The sequence below is a fragment of the Cetorhinus maximus genome, chromosome 11 (assembly GCF_964194155.1).
Source record: "Cetorhinus maximus chromosome 11, sCetMax3.hap1.1, whole genome shotgun sequence".
NCBI lineage: Eukaryota > Metazoa > Chordata > Chondrichthyes > Lamniformes > Cetorhinidae > Cetorhinus > Cetorhinus maximus.
Window position 1 is genome coordinate 51,711,557 of NC_135889.1, and position 15,580 is coordinate 51,727,136.

At 42.5% G+C, this 15,580-nt stretch overlaps 1 protein-coding gene across 2 annotated transcripts in view; it reads left to right on the plus strand.

Moving 5' to 3' along the window:
- The first annotated feature begins 3,729 nt into the window (after positions 1-3,729).
- Positions 3,730-15,580, plus strand: part of pde1a (phosphodiesterase 1A, calmodulin-dependent) — a 628,668-nt gene continuing 616,817 nt past the window's right edge. The window contains exon 1 of one of the 2 annotated variants that reach the window (XM_078551925.1): positions 3,730-3,904. In XM_078551925.1, coding sequence (XP_078408051.1) covers positions 3,835-3,904 — 70 coding nt within the window. In that variant the 5' untranslated portion in view covers positions 3,730-3,834. The remainder of the gene's footprint in view (positions 3,905-15,580) is intronic. The other variant, XM_078551927.1, reaches the window with a different exon arrangement.

Below are 15,580 nucleotides of genomic sequence, written 5' to 3' on the forward strand. Positions count from 1 at the left end.
AGCCCCCGCCGACCTGAACATTGAAATAGGGCGGAGTGACATTGGGAGTTCTGCCCGACGTCATCTTGCTTCATTTTACGCATTGGCGAGTGGGTCTCGCCCCCTGCTCGCTGACCGGGAAATCCTGGCCATGGATAAAAGTTTTTATTTAAGTAAACATTATAAGTGATGAATCACACTTGTAACCAGTTGTCTGCCTTAATCAAACATATTACATATTCCAAACTTGAATCAAAGCTACAGGAACTAAAAAAAAATAGAAGGTCCAGAATGGAAGTGAAAAAGCAAATAAGGAAAGCGGAGCGGGAGTATGAATAGACAAGCAACTAACATAAAAGGGAATCCAAATGTCTCCTATCGGCATATAAATAGTAAAAGGGTGGTTAAAGGGGGAGTAGGACTGATTAGGAACCACAAAGGGGATTTATGCATGGAGGCAGATGGCATGGCTGAGGTATTAAATGAATACTTTGCATCTGTCTTTACTAAGGAAGAAGATGCTGCCTGGGTCGTGATGAAAGAGGAGGTAATTCAGGCACTTGAAGGGTTTACAATTGAAAAGGGGGAGGTATTGGATAGCTGTCTGCACTTAAAAGTTGATAAGGCATCAGGACCCGATGAGATGCATCCAAGGATACTGAGGGAAGTGAGCATGGAAATTGCAGAGGCACTGGCCATAATTCTCCAATCTTCCTTAGATTTAGGGGTGGTGCCAGAGGACTGAAGAATTACAAATGTTACACCCTTCTTCAAAAAAGGGTGTGAAGATACGCCCAGCAACTACAGGCCAGTCAGTTTAACTCGGTGGTGGGGAAGCTTCCAGAAACAATAATTCGGGACAAAATTAATAGCCACTTGGGCAAATGCAGGTCAATTAAGAAAATCCAGCATTGATTTGTGAAGGGAAAATCGTGTTTGACTAACTTACTGGAGCTTTTTGATGAGGAAACAGAGAGGGTTATTGAGGGTAATGCTGTTGATATGATGTACATGGACTTCCAAAAGGCATCTGATAAAGTGCCATACAACAGACTTGTGAGCAAAGTTATAGCTCATGGAATAAAAGGGGCTGCAGCAACATGGATACAAAATTGGCTGAGTGACAGGAAACAGAGAGTAGTAGTTAATGGATGTTCCTCAGGCTGGTGGCAGGTGTGTAATTCCCCAGGGGTCGGTGTTAGCACTCTTGCTCTTCTTGATATATACTAATGACCTTAGTGTACAGGGCACAATTTCAAAATTTGCAGATTATAAGAAACTTGGAAGCATTGTGAACTGTAAGCAGGATAGCGCAGAACTTCAAAAGGACGTAAACAAGTTGGAGGCATGGGTGGACAATGGCAGATTAAATCCAATGCAGAGAAGTATAAAGCGATTTATTTTTGTAAGAGAACACGGAGAGGCAATACAAAATAAAGGGTACAATTCTAAAGGGGGTGCAGGAGCAGAGGGGTCTGAGTGATTATGTGCATAATTCATTGAAGGTGGCAGGACAGGTTGAGAGAGCGGTTAATAAGGCATACAGCATCCTAGATTAGAGTACAAAAGCAAGGGAGTTATGTTAAACTTGGGTAGAACACTGGTTCAGCCTCAACTGGAGTATTGCATCCAGTTCCGGGCATCACACTTTAGGAAAGGTGTGAAGGCATTAGAGAGAGTGCGGAAAAGATTTACAAGAGTAGTTCCAGGGATGAGGAAATTCAGCTACCTAGATAGAGTGGAGGAATTGGGGCTGTTTTCCTCGGAGAAGAGAAGGTTGAGAGGAGATTTGGTGGAGGTATTCAAAATCATGAGGAGTCTGGACAGACTAGATAGGGAAAAATTTTCCCCATTGGTGAACGGATCAAGAACAAGAGGGCGCAGATTTAAGATAATGGACAAGAGAAGCAATGGAGACATAAGAGAAACTTTTTCACACAGGAGTGGTTAAGATCGGGACTACGCTGCTTGAAAGTGTGGTGGAGCCAGGTTCAGTCGAAGCATTCAGGAGGGAATTGGATTATTATCTGAATAACAAGAGTGTGCAGGATCATGGGTAGAAGACTGGGAGTGGCAATAGGTGAATTGCTCCCTTGTAGAGCTGACACAGACATGATAGGCCAAATGGCTTCCTCTTATGCTGTAACAATTCTGTGATTCAATCGGATTCATGGGTTCAGAGGAATTACAGCCTTCCTAAGACATCATTGCCATAAGGACTGAGTTTCAGATGTTTGGTAAGTTGTTTTTAAATGTATTAAAAAGAAACAGCAGTTTCACATGTGCAGCAAGATAAGATTTCACTTTGCCCATTTTCCATATCAAAGCTCATGTTTCTAGTGCTGGAATTGCTGATTATGACATTCAGCTGCATTTAAACGTCCCTAATGTTCTGCACATTACAAAACTACCAGCAGCCTGCTAATGTACACAAGGAAGAAATGGATGATGTTCTTCTCATCAGGAGGGTAAAATCCTTACAGTGCCATACCTATGTTACCAATATATATTATGGAATTTACACATGTCAGCACAATATTTGACCACTGTACTATGGCATTATGATCTCTGACAACTGACATGTGGTATATATATTTTTAGAGATATAATATGTTTCTCTATTTCCTGCCCATTAAATTCTGTTGTCTTCATTGGTCCTCCTTCAGTCAGTAGGCTGCTATGTTGCTTCACCATCAAACTCCTGAATGATAGTCATCCTTTTTCAAGAGAAAAAACTGACCAACAGGTATCTTACGCTCAGCAACATTGTCATGTACTTGAGAATGTTTTATAATCTCATTAGCCACTGTCGTTTTAAACATATAGGCCCATCAGATATATTGAGCAGGGGTGACACAAGTGGGTGTGCTTGGATTTCCCGACACGGGACCTTTTGTAAGGGGCTTGGGAGCCAGGCAAGTAAATTATTAAAATTGGAATGCTTACTGAATTTAAAGAATAGTGAATTAATTTTGAGAATACCATGATGCAAAATGCACTTCAAAATTAAAACCTTTAAGCTCCACATAAATCCAACTGTTGTATGGTATGCAGATGTTATGTACATTGCTTTTCTAAAGAGGAAATCTGCTGTTTAAATACCCTATCTGACAAAATGATTGTATAATGTGCCTAGAATATTGAGAGAGGTTTGTGAAACACATGGAAGGTTGTTCACAATGAAAGACTTTTTAAACAGTAATTTAGATTGTTTTGCCTTGCATGCAGGGCTTTGTGCAATAAATCCTTAATATTCAGTAGAGCTCAAGCTGCCTACTGGCATTTATGTGCAAGCATGTTTGAATATCCTTGGGGTTTTCTAGTTAATGTTGGAATTTTGTAGAGTATTGCTCAGCAGAAGCAGATTTCATGAAATGGATTTAGGAAAATGAATGCTGCAGAAATCAAGAATAAAACAGGATGTCAACCCTCTCTCTTTTCATTGCCACATAATTCACAGTAAGAACAATGACAAAAAACATGAGATATTTTACTTCAGAGCATTTTAACTTTTGTAAACTCCCCATTTAAAACAAAAAAGTGAAATACCAGTATTGGTTATGTTTCAACTTGTAGCACTGACAAATGAAACCGATAGATTCCATGAAAATCATCACACATTCTGAGCGCGTTGTGGAGAGGCAGGGGCAGACACATTTTAATTGGCTGATGAGCTGTGAGATGCACATCCTGTTATGTTAAGTACTGAATTCACTCAATGGTGAAGCATTCTAGCCAGAAGGAGTGTGGTTAGGTTTAAAAGCTGATTTTCAGTGCATCAGTGTACGTACTGTATATGCTAGCAAGATTAAACCAAAACCAGTTGGATTATACAGAAATATTACAAACACTGGGATGAAGAAGAGTGGATTTACTAAACATCAGGATCCCATATGCAGCATTAAAAAAATAAGTCACACGTTTGGTAAGGAAAATCTTTTTTACACATTAACCTATTTTGCAATTTAATATTTTTAAACCTTTCCTTCTATATTTCAACTGATCATTGCACTCGCACTTTTCAACTAGAGAGTTATAGAGCAAATATACATTTATTATAAGTGCAATAAATAGATAGCTCCATCAAGTTAAGCTTTATTCATTGATTTTGGACTAAATTTATTATAAGTAAAAGGAAAATGGAAACTATATTTTTTTCTCTGAATAAAAATTTTGCAGTAATAGATGTATTTAGTAAACACAATTGCTGTAAAATTAATTGATCTGAAAATATTGAGTTAAAACCCTAAAGAAGAATGTTGGTTTAGCTGTACTTATAAAGTAGCATTTCCTTTATCATTGTTATCAGTTATACGTGTAACATAATTTAATTAGAAATGTAACTATTTTTGTACTTACATATAATTAGTTTTAACTTGGGAGAGGGTTCTGCTATGGGTGAGCAGATAAAATTATTTAAATGATTTAGTCAGTCTCTGAGTTAATAGTTGGGCATGTGATGCAGTCTATACCTCATGGCATACAAGTAATATTGACACATTGTTAAGCTGCTATCTTACATTGCTCACAGCCTGTGCATTAACAATTTTTTTCATTGTGCAATCTAAATTGAAAATCAAGAACTCTGAGGCAGCAACTGTATTAACCATGGTTTTCGTCATCCTGTAGTTGTGACTTGTTTAAAACTGTTGTTTCTTGAAAAATGCATAACTATTTTTTGCAATGCTTGGATATGAATTTTGAAAACTTTAAGATGAGAAACCATTTGCAAAATTACTGATTCAATATTTCAAACCAAGCAAGTGCGAGTCTTTCAGAATAGATTTATCTGCTATAAATTTGATCACAGTCTCTCACTTTGAAATCTCACAGTAGATTATCTAATATTAAAGTGTACTGAGGATTAGAAACTGCAGTTGAAGGAAGTTTTGTGCTTCAAACAAGGTTTTGTATCAAATGTTGGGTTCCCATCAAAAATTCTGCCATGTGGTAGGCACTTTGGAATGTGTGCCTCAATCGGATACGTGTTTTATTTGGACTTCATCATATTGGAAAACTAACAGCTCATCTTTGGAATAATTTACTTAATAAATTATTTTTGCAATTTAAGATCTGCAGAAAAGCAGATTGTGATATCCTGGTTACATAAATACAAAATTACAAATGGCGATTTTTCAAATGTTAAAGAATTCAAAAGCTTTATTGTGTAACGCAAAAATAAACACTAAGATAGTTGCATTGCCCTCTCTTCACCTGAATTCGATATGTGATGGAAATATACAAAATAGTCTTTCTAGGGCATCAGTTACTAAGCAACGCAAGACAGGTGGTTTCTTAGGGGTCAAATTGTTAACAATAGGATGACATAAATTAGGGAGACATTATAGCCAAAAAGTGTAATGTGGTTAGTTGCTTTTGCCACAGGTTTGTTTTTGCATCAGAATGATTCATATTTTGATTTTACATACCAATACATCAAAGCAAATGGAAACAACACTATGGTTTCCCCCCACTTTAACATTCTGAAGTTCTTTTTTAAGAAAAAATTAGCTTTTTAGCCCTTTTTAAATTTACAATGTCTAGTTTTACACAATGGTTTTAAAACAATTTGCTTGAATAATGTTAAGCTTTAAGCTGGTTATAATAGTTCAACTTAATTTCAAAGTTACAGAACAGGAGGCTAGATTTTGCCTTTGTGTGACAGTATAAAATGTGTAATAGCGAATAGCTTTACATCTCCTGATTTTTATTTCCATTGACTTCTCTAGTGTGGGTGGGCTGCTATGCCTGATTTAAAGTAGATTAAGATTGCAGGTTTTGGCATGAAAGCCCTCACTCCACTCGTACTGTTCTTATTAGACAGGGGCTGGTGGGCAGGTTAAAATAACCCTTTGAACGTGTTTTTTGCAAAGCAATTTGCAATGCATCATCAGTCAAGAGAAATATCCAGTATTTTATCTTGCTGTTGGGAATGGTAGCAAAGTGATTATGTTATAGGATTGGTAATCGCAAGGTTTTGGTAATCTGGAGACATGAGGTCAAATTCCATCACAGCAGCCGGGGAATTTAAATTCAAATAAATAAATCTGGAATCTAGAAAAAAAGGTGAGTATTGGTAATGTTGGCCATGTAACTACTGGATTGTCATAAACACCTATCTGGTGTTTAGGGAAGGAAATCAGCTGTCCTTACCTGGCCTGGCCTTTATGCGGCTCCAGACCCGCAGCAATGTGGTGACTTTTAATTGCCCTCTGAACTGGTCTAACAAGCCACTCAGCTGTCAAGAAGCCAGCTCACTACAATCTACTCAAGGGCAATTAGTGATGGACAAAAAATGCTGGCTTTGCCAACAATGCCCACATCCTGTGACTAAATGGAAAATCACAATTTGCTTGTCAAAAAACAACAAATATAACAGAAAATGAGAATGTAAAGGTTTAAAACTGTCAAATAGTTATTTTTTGTGACATACACTACGTTAACAGTTTAAGCAGGCCAATACATTACACTAAGTAGCACTCTCGCCTCTGAGTCCCGAGTAGAAGGTAACTGGTGCTGCTGGTGTTGCTCGTGCTCCTCTTCTTGTTCCTTATCAGAGGTGCAAGGGAGAGCTGCTTTTGCTGTTCCCATGCTGTGATGGAGGCTGACAGCAGAGAAGTACAGATTAAGATGAGTGAAGTCCAAGGCAGGTGAACTGACTTCCAAGAACCTGCCAAGCAGTAAGAGCACACTCACAGAAGAAGGGCTGTGAGCATTATCCTCTCACCTAGGCAGGGGCTGCAGCTATTTGGTTTCATTGTTTGAAGACTTCCCAGCCTGTCAGTTTTACTGAAGTAGTACTCTCAGCTGTGCTGTTGTCTGGTTGATCCGAGTGAGCTTTACACAGCTCAGGGAACCCATGCAGTAGCTGTTAAAGCCAGAATGCTGGGTTAAATTCTGAGTTAATTGAATATTTTAATTACTTACCTGACAGTTCCATGGGAGTTCCTTGCTTACCTGCGAACCCACCCAGATTAAGCCTGGAAGTTGGTGGGATCACACAGCATTCCTTACCCGATGACAGTGCTCAGGTCTTAACCCCTCCCCAATACCAGTTTGCGTCCAAACCTGCCTACCCTTTGCAGTTAAAATTCTGCCCCTTGAGTATGGGGGGATAGGATGGCGCCCTACACTCTGCAGACAAATATCCTTAGTGCTTCTTTGAAGTTAATTTTGCCAGGACATAATTGTTAACAACATCAAAAGGAATAAGATTTGATGGCTGCATTTATTGGAAAAAAACCTGTATCCATGCATCCATCATAATGCCAATAAAGAAGACTGGTCATGTAGACACACCTTGTTTCCACTGCAAAACCATTGAATAGTTGCTGCAGGTACTAGAGCAAAGAAGGAATGCCCTGTTTCCCTGATATAGCAGGAAGTTTGTGAATGCTGTGGCATGAAAGGCATAGCAGGAAAAGAATGAAGCCATCAGCAGAAACAGCACTATGTAAAGGAAATAACAGCAATGTGGAAAGAAGTATAAGGAGTTCGTCAGAAAGGGGAAAGTAAGTGTGAAGTTTTACACCCGCTTAACATATTTGTGAACCTTGTAAAAACTACCTATTGCTAGGTGTAATGAGCTAGTTAAGGTTACTTTACTTCTTTTTAAAGATGATGATTCATCAAGGATGGGACATCATGCATAACAAGGATTAATTCGCTTATAGTTATTTTCAAGGAGCTAATGCATGGATAAAAGCAAAATACTGCGGATGCTGGCAATCTGAAATAAAAACAGAAAATCCTGGAAAAACTCAGCAGATCTGGCAGCATCTGTGGAGAGAGAAACATAGTTGATGTTTCATGTCCAATATTAAACTTTTAATGCATAGAAGCTGAGTAAAAGAGTGCCACTTCACAAAATGCCAACCACATCTGAATGATAGAGTACGAGGGAACCATTGAGGTGGAGCTACAGGACACTGGACAGCAGCAATAGGAAGAGTAGGAGGAAGGAAAGCTGGTCATTGAAGGAAGGAAAAGCTTCCCTCGGCAATGAGCCCAGATCTCTGGCCCTGCATTCAAAAGATTAAAATGCTTTCAGAGCACTGTGGACTGCTGTGTTCATTGAGCAATATGCCTAACAGCTTCTGCACCATGGTGGTAAGTGTAGAGGAGTCCACATCCTGCATATGAGGTAATAACTGTATTGAAAGCATGTAGCTGTCTTTGGAGTGAATGGTAGCTTCATGGACATCTGCTGTGGAGCTCCTTAATGTTGAATTCTTGTTGTCAGTTTTGGATTATCTCATGAATGCCCTGACTACTGCATTACAGGCTTTCCTTTACACTGTGGCAACCTCCATAGACAGGCTTAGATATAATGCAGTGAATGTTTTCCCTGTCGTGTTCAATGGTTTGTTTCATCGCTGTTTGGTTTGCCTGATAACTGATTCTTGTGCATCGCTTGATTGCTTAAGCCTGTGGGTGGAATTGGTGAGTTAAGTACTGACACCACACTGAGAAGGGATCTGGGCTCTGAGCTGTGAACATGTGTGTTGGAAAGACTGTAAGTTCTGAGATATTTTAAAGTATTGTAAAGATTTGGAACTAGAATTATCACTGTAGTGCTTTGAGATAAATCAGTCATCTAAGATACACGGTAACCTGGTGCAAACATAACATTCCCAATGACTGAAATTCCTGTAGCTCATATATTTACTGATTAAAGCTTCACAAGTATTCAAAAACCATTTTTCAAGTGCTGTCTTTTAAGTGGGCAGCTCACACACTTCTTATGATTGGTAATGGAACAGAAAATTGGGTTGCAGGTAATTCTAATGTCAAAAGCGGAGTAAATCTCACTAATTTGAACACTTGCATCTCCCTCAATTTCAGTGCTGAGAAGGCTTTCCCACATGATGACAGGAAGCTTATTGGCAATTCAATGGGGGAGCAGAGACCATGGGCTGAATTTTACGCTTATCGGACGGGTGCGCGCCTGACCCATTCGGGTGTGAAATTGCACGAGATGGCATTGGGTGAGCGTCCTGACATCATCCCACGTTCACACAATATTTCAGTTGGCTGGCGCGCGCAAAATTCGGAAGTGCGCCCACTGACAATTAAGAGGGCAATTAAGCCCATTAAGGGCACAATTGTCTGTCATTTTACGTAGTTCACCCAACCTTACGGTTGGTGGACAGGCGAATCGGTCAGGCGGACTTTAAAATTTTTCAGCAAACCTCATCCAAGGGTGGGTTGAGGTTTCCATTATTAAATAAAATAAAAATAGAAATCTGTGGACAACATTTTTATAATCTATATGTTCAGGTGCCTGATTGTGATGCTTGCACATTTTTTTTGCTGATTTTAAAAAAACCTTATTTACTCGGTGTCGGGTCTTCAGCTCCCTGAGGCAGCTTTCTGCCTTCAAGGAGGTTTCTGTCGGCGCTCGCCTGCACCCGTGTTGGTGCCGTTGCCCGCCCTCCTCCCTTTTCAGCTTGCACTTCACGCTGGCTGACCGCTAATTGCTCCCGGGCCCGCCGATTGCGCTTGCCCACCGAGCTGAAAATTCAGGCCCAGGGATTATAGGTTCCTGCACATATTTCTAGTTGACTACACCTTCCGTTGAGGTGCTTCTGGGGCACTATACCTAGAAAATTAGCCCTTATAACCTAACTGCCATTCACATCTCAGTTTTTTTTTATTCATTCACAGGATGTGGGCTTCGCTGGCTGGGCCAGCATTTACTGCCCATTCCTAGTTGCCCTTGAGAAAGTGGTGGTGAGCTGCCTTGTTGAATTGCTGCAATCCATGTGGTGTAGGTTATCAGTTATCAGAATTCTGTTTACCCAGTGATGTAGAATCAGTAATATACCTAACATTGGAGACCCTGCATTTGTCTAAGTAGTTAATGGTATCAAACAAGAAAGAATTGCTGCGCTTTAAGAAGGGTAGTAGGGATAATATAGGAAATTACAGGCCGGTGAGCCTTACATCAGTGCTAGGGAAATTATTGGAGAAGATTCTTCGTGACAGGATTTACTACCATTTGTAAGCAAATGGGCGTATTAGTGAGAGGCAGCACGGTTTTGTGAAGGGGAGGTCGTGTCTCACTAACTTGATCGAGTTTTTTGAGGAAGTGACAAAGATAATCGACGATGGAAGGGCAGTGGATGTTATATACATGGATTTCAGTAAGGCCTTTGACAAGGTCCCTCATGGCAGACTGGTACAGAAGGTAAAGTCGCACGGGATCAGAGGTGAGCTGGCAAGATGGATACAGAATTAGCTTGGTCATAAAAGACAGAGGGTAGCAGTGGAAGGGTGCTTTTCTGAATGGAGAGCTGTGACTAGTGGAGTTCCGCAGGGATCAGTGCTGGGACCTTTGATGTTTGTAGTATACATAAATGATTTGGAGGAAAATGTAACTGGGCTAATTAGTAAGTTTGCAGACGACACAAAGGTTGGAGGAGTTGCAGATAGTGAAGAGGATTGTCAAAGGATACATCGGGATATAGATCGGTTGGAGACTTGGGCGGAGAAATGGCAGATGGAGTTTAATCCGGACAAATGCGAGGTAATGTATTTTGGAAGGTCTAATACAGGCAGGAATTATACAGTAAATGGCAGAACCCTTAAGTGCATAGACAGGCAGAGGGATCTGCGTGTACAGGTCCACAGGTCACTGAAAGTGACAACGCAGGTGGATATGGTAGTCAGGAAGGCATATGACATGCTTGCCTTCATTGGCAGGGGTATTGAGTATAAAAGCTGGGAAGTCATGGTGCAGCTGTATAGAACCTTGGTTAGGCCACACTTGGAATATTGCGTGCAATTCTGGTCACCACATTACCAGAAGGATATGGAGGCGTTGGAGAGAGTGCAGAGGAGGTTTACCAGGATGCTGCCTGGTCTGGAGGTTATTAGCTATGAGGAGAGGTTGGAGAAACTCAGATTGTTCTCACTAGAGCGATGGAGATTGAGAGGCGACTTGATAGAAGTTTACAAAATTATGAGTGGCAAGGACAGAGTAGATAGTCAGAAGCTTTTTCCCAGGGTGGAAGAGTCAATTACTAGGGGACATAGATTTAAGGTGAGAGGAGAAAGCTATAGAGGAGATGTGCGGAGCAAGTTTTTTACGCAGAGAGTAGTGAGTGTCTGGAATTCGCTGCCAGAGGAGGTGGTGGAAGCAGGTACGATAGTGGTGTTTAAGAGACAGCTTGACAAATACATGAATAGGATGGGAATAGAGGGATACGGACCCCAGAAGTGCAAAATGTTTTAGTTGACGGGCAATATGATCGGCGCAGGCTTGGAGGGCCAAAGGGCCTGTTCCTGTGCTGTACTTTTCTTTGTTCTTTGTTCTTTAACACTTCCGATCTATGGGGTGGATTTTAACACCTTTCACCTGCTGGGAATGGTGCAGGCAAGAGGTTAAAATGATTGTGGTGTCATGCAGTTTTACCAGTGCATTCCAGTCCCCACCTCCCATCTTAACTTACCTGGGAAAAGACATAAGAAGGCTGCCCAGCCCTGGCAGATGGGGGCCTACTTTGAAATGGCAAGTAAGACCAATGACATTGTCAACACTTCAATAGCATTTTAACTTGCAAATTTGCAAGACCCACACAGGACCAACAACAACAGCTGATCCATGGTGGAAGCCATAGTGACAAATGTAAATTTAAAACTTAACTTTTTTGTGAAATCATCATGGGTTAGGAGAAGTCAAAGTGACTAGGCCCTGCTAAGGAGTCCTAGGGCCTCTCCAGCTCTTGCTCCCAGCACTTTTCTGGCTGCCATTCCCTTTCCCTGTTCTTAACTTTATCATGGGGGCTGCTCTGTTAACAAACTCACATATCTGCTGGGCAACTTAACATTTTAAGGTAATAGTCCCAAGTTAGCAGTTTGAAGTGGCAGCTTGACATAAAAGCTTGACATGAAAATGGCTGCTAACTTGAATTATTGATATTATGTATAAAGTAAATGAGACGACCTTCAGTCTGTGAAAACTGGGAAGCAGCCGGAATATCCAGCTGCCTCTCTAGGGTCTAAACCCCTATGAATGAGACCTTAATAAACTGAGGTCACTCCTCAGATAAGAGAATGTCTCTCACCAAAACAATAAACAATGAAAGATGTTTTGAAACTCTACTGAAATTCTTAAACAGAATCTATTAACTGAGACAAGTCAGTCAGCATTCAGCCATCTTTGTACACAAGGAGTGGAATTTTCCCATCCTGTGCCAGGTTTTGTGACGGGTGGGAGCGGAGAATCCAGCAGCAGGTAAAAAGTCTGAAATCCGCTGGCATAAAAGCAGCTTCAAATTCTCCCGATGGTGGGTTTATGGTGGGTCGGTTATCCCGCCGACTAGTAGCGTAAATGCCATTTGCATTCATTAACATCTCATGGATGCTCATTAAAACAGCTGCTTGCTGTTAGGTGAGAAATTAGATCAGCCTCAGACCCGTTTGAAAATGGATGGCGTGTACAAGTCGACCTCAGTTCACTGGGAACTTTGAGGTGAGCGCAACATACATAGCCTACCTGCCATACTGCTGCACTCAGTCTTGTTCTGAGGAATGCCACACTGCTGGGGCTGTAGGGTTGATCTGCTCATGCTCTTTGCCTACATTGTTCAGAAGAACAGCACTGTGCTGTGGCGCTCCATGCAGGTCTCCACTCAAAAACTGGCATTTCAACCAGGGGTGGATTGTGAGGTGAGGGGGGGGGGGGGGGGGGGTGTTGATGAACACAAGGTGGGCAACGGGGATGTAAGGCTGTGGAATGGCAGTGAGTGGGAAGGGCGAACACAAGGGGGCCTTCCTGGGGCCACCCTCTAACTTCTTGTTGCTGCAAGAATGAGCAGGAAAGACCTCCTTGCGATGAAAGCCACTGAAAGCCAATGGCTTCATTAGCACTATTAAAGGGCCACTCAGAACTCAGTGGCTTCACATCACAGTCGCTGCATTTCAAGAGTAACACATAGGAATGTAGAATTTGGCAATGCAGGCAATAGCGAAGGAGGCATGGCTGTATCTTTCATGGCATTCCATCAATGAAGGCCTGTCAAGTGTTCACCAGATGTGACAGTCTGAATGAGCCAAAGGGCATCCATTCACAGCAGACACATGGGAACACCACCACCTGGAAGTTCCCCTTCAAGCCATTCACCATCCTGACTTGGAAATATATCGCCGTTCCTTCACCGTCGCTGGGTCAAAATCTTGGTACTCCCTCCCTAACAGCACTGTGGGTGTACCTACACAACAGGAACTGCAGTGGTTCAAGAAGGCAGCTCACCACCATCTTCTCAAGGGCAATTAGGGAGGGCAATAAATGCTGGCCCAGTCAGTGACGCTCACATCCCGTAAATGAAACAAAAAACTGATTAGTTATTAATGTGCCACATCAGAGATTGGAGTACAGGGCTAGGTTGGGTCACTCATCTCACTTAAACTTTAACATCCCACGCAGGGCTCAAGATGTTACATATCAACAATGCCATCTTGGTCACCTCGATGTGTGTGCTAGTGTCTCAGGGACAAGGCAGCATCAGCTACCATGCAAGTAGGGCAAGAAAAACTATGAACTCTTACAGTCTCTAAACGTATCATCTTCTGAACTTCACTTTCTTTCCCCTTGAATCATTAAAGTCTTCAATGTTTCCTTTCAGAGAGAAGGCAAAAGCACATGTGGATCCAGGACTCAATGCTGCCTTTGTCAGGGTCCTAATGCAATGGGGGAGGTGAAGGAGGGACATGGTCAAGTGGAGCCAGAGCATGAACAGGGGGGGTCAGGAGGAGAGACCCAGACAATGGGGCCACTTGCCAGACCTAGGTTTTATCATAGAAGTGTCTCCTATTTACAAATGAGTGAGAGGCAATGCCATGCACATCTGCGCTTGTCCCGAGCTCTGGTGCATCACATATGCCACATTCTTCGTGAAGACCTGACACCACGTGGAGTTGGAGGGTATCCCCTGCCAGTGACTTTGAGGGTGACCGCAGCACTAAATTTTGTTGCCTCTGATTCTTTCCAAGGATCAACAGGGGACCTGTGCGGCATCTGTCAGTTTGGAACACATCATGCATAAAGGAGGTCACAGATGCCCTTTACAGGAAGGTCCATCATTATGTCAGGTTTGCTCAGGATGAAGATAGCCAGGCTGTGAGATTCACCGGCTTCACCACCATCTCAGGCTTCCCAAGAGTTCAGGGTGTAATAGACAGCACCCATGTGGCTATACAGGCTCCTTGGCAGCAGCCCCTAATGTTTATAAACTGCAAGAGCTATCATTCCACAATGTACAACTGTGATCACCAGAAGCACACACTGCATGTTTATGCACAGTACCCTGGGAGTTGCCATGACTCCTACATCGCAAGCGCCGGAGATTTTCAAGGGGCCATTATGCCTGCACGGATGGCTGCTCGGGGATAAGGGGTACTCGCTGAAACGCTGGCTGATGACACTGGTGCATCACCCTCAACAGTCCTTCCGAGGAGAGGTACAATGCTGCTCACAGATCCACACGCTCCCTTAAGAGCAGACTATACAGCTTCTGAAGACGTGCTTCAGATGCTTGCACGCCAAGGAGGAAGGGAGATGTGGGAGATGTGCCCGTGACATGTTAATTGCTGACAGGTTCCAGGAAGAGTAAAGTTAAGTGAGGGCATATGGCCACATCTCTTCCAGCCCTCAATGCCATTTACTTTCATCTCAGGAGATGTCCACCCACTTGCAGCAAGAACAAGTCCCGCATTCACACTTGTGCATTCTGGCCTCATGACTTTGCTTTGGTCCATGTGGTCCCATGGGTGAGTTCACTCTGGGAACTGAGAGCCCACTTAGGAACAAGAGCAATGCGAGAGAATACTTGAAGCCTCCGCCGCCATCTAATGATGTAAACAGTGCTGCGACTGAGACGTGGACATGCCTAGGGATCTCCTCCTCCCGTGCATGTCTTTTCTTCTTTTGCCACTCCCACTGAGGAGGCACAAATACCACTAGACTATCAATGCTGATGAGCTGCCCTCACTCAATGGTGTTCCTTGAGGAAGAAGAGTTAGAAACGCTTAGATCACACATTTCAACTAAGGATTTAAACACATCTCCCTGACATCACACAAGGGTGCGGAGACTAGTTCAACTGAGGTTTACATCACAGGAATAGTGTGGATGCTATCACTGAGTGGGAGGATGGCTAAACCTTGAAATAAGAGGATTCCAAAGAACAAAATCACAATGCCTTCAGTTACCAAGAACATTCACATAACCATCAGATGTATTCACAAAAGTGCAATTTCTTTACACGTATAGCACACCCGTGACCCAAAAGGGACTTCAATTTTTCTTAACTTTCCTAACTCTATTGCTATGCCTGGGTGCAGCCCTGACATCCGCAGCAGGGGTGCAGGCAGCTGCTGACTGCTACGTCCTGATGTCTGTGATGACCTTGGCGGATGTCCTCTGGTGGCCCAAGGTCTGGAAGGTCCCAGCCTGATAAGGGTCCCCTGCTCAGGGGCAGAAGCACCCTTGGTGGCCTGAGAAGCTGGAGTTGATGGGGGCACAGGCAGAGGGGGCTGTGAGTGGCTCGGAGTGTCCTGAGAGGAAGCCCCAGAGGATGATGTTCATCCTCCCTGTGGT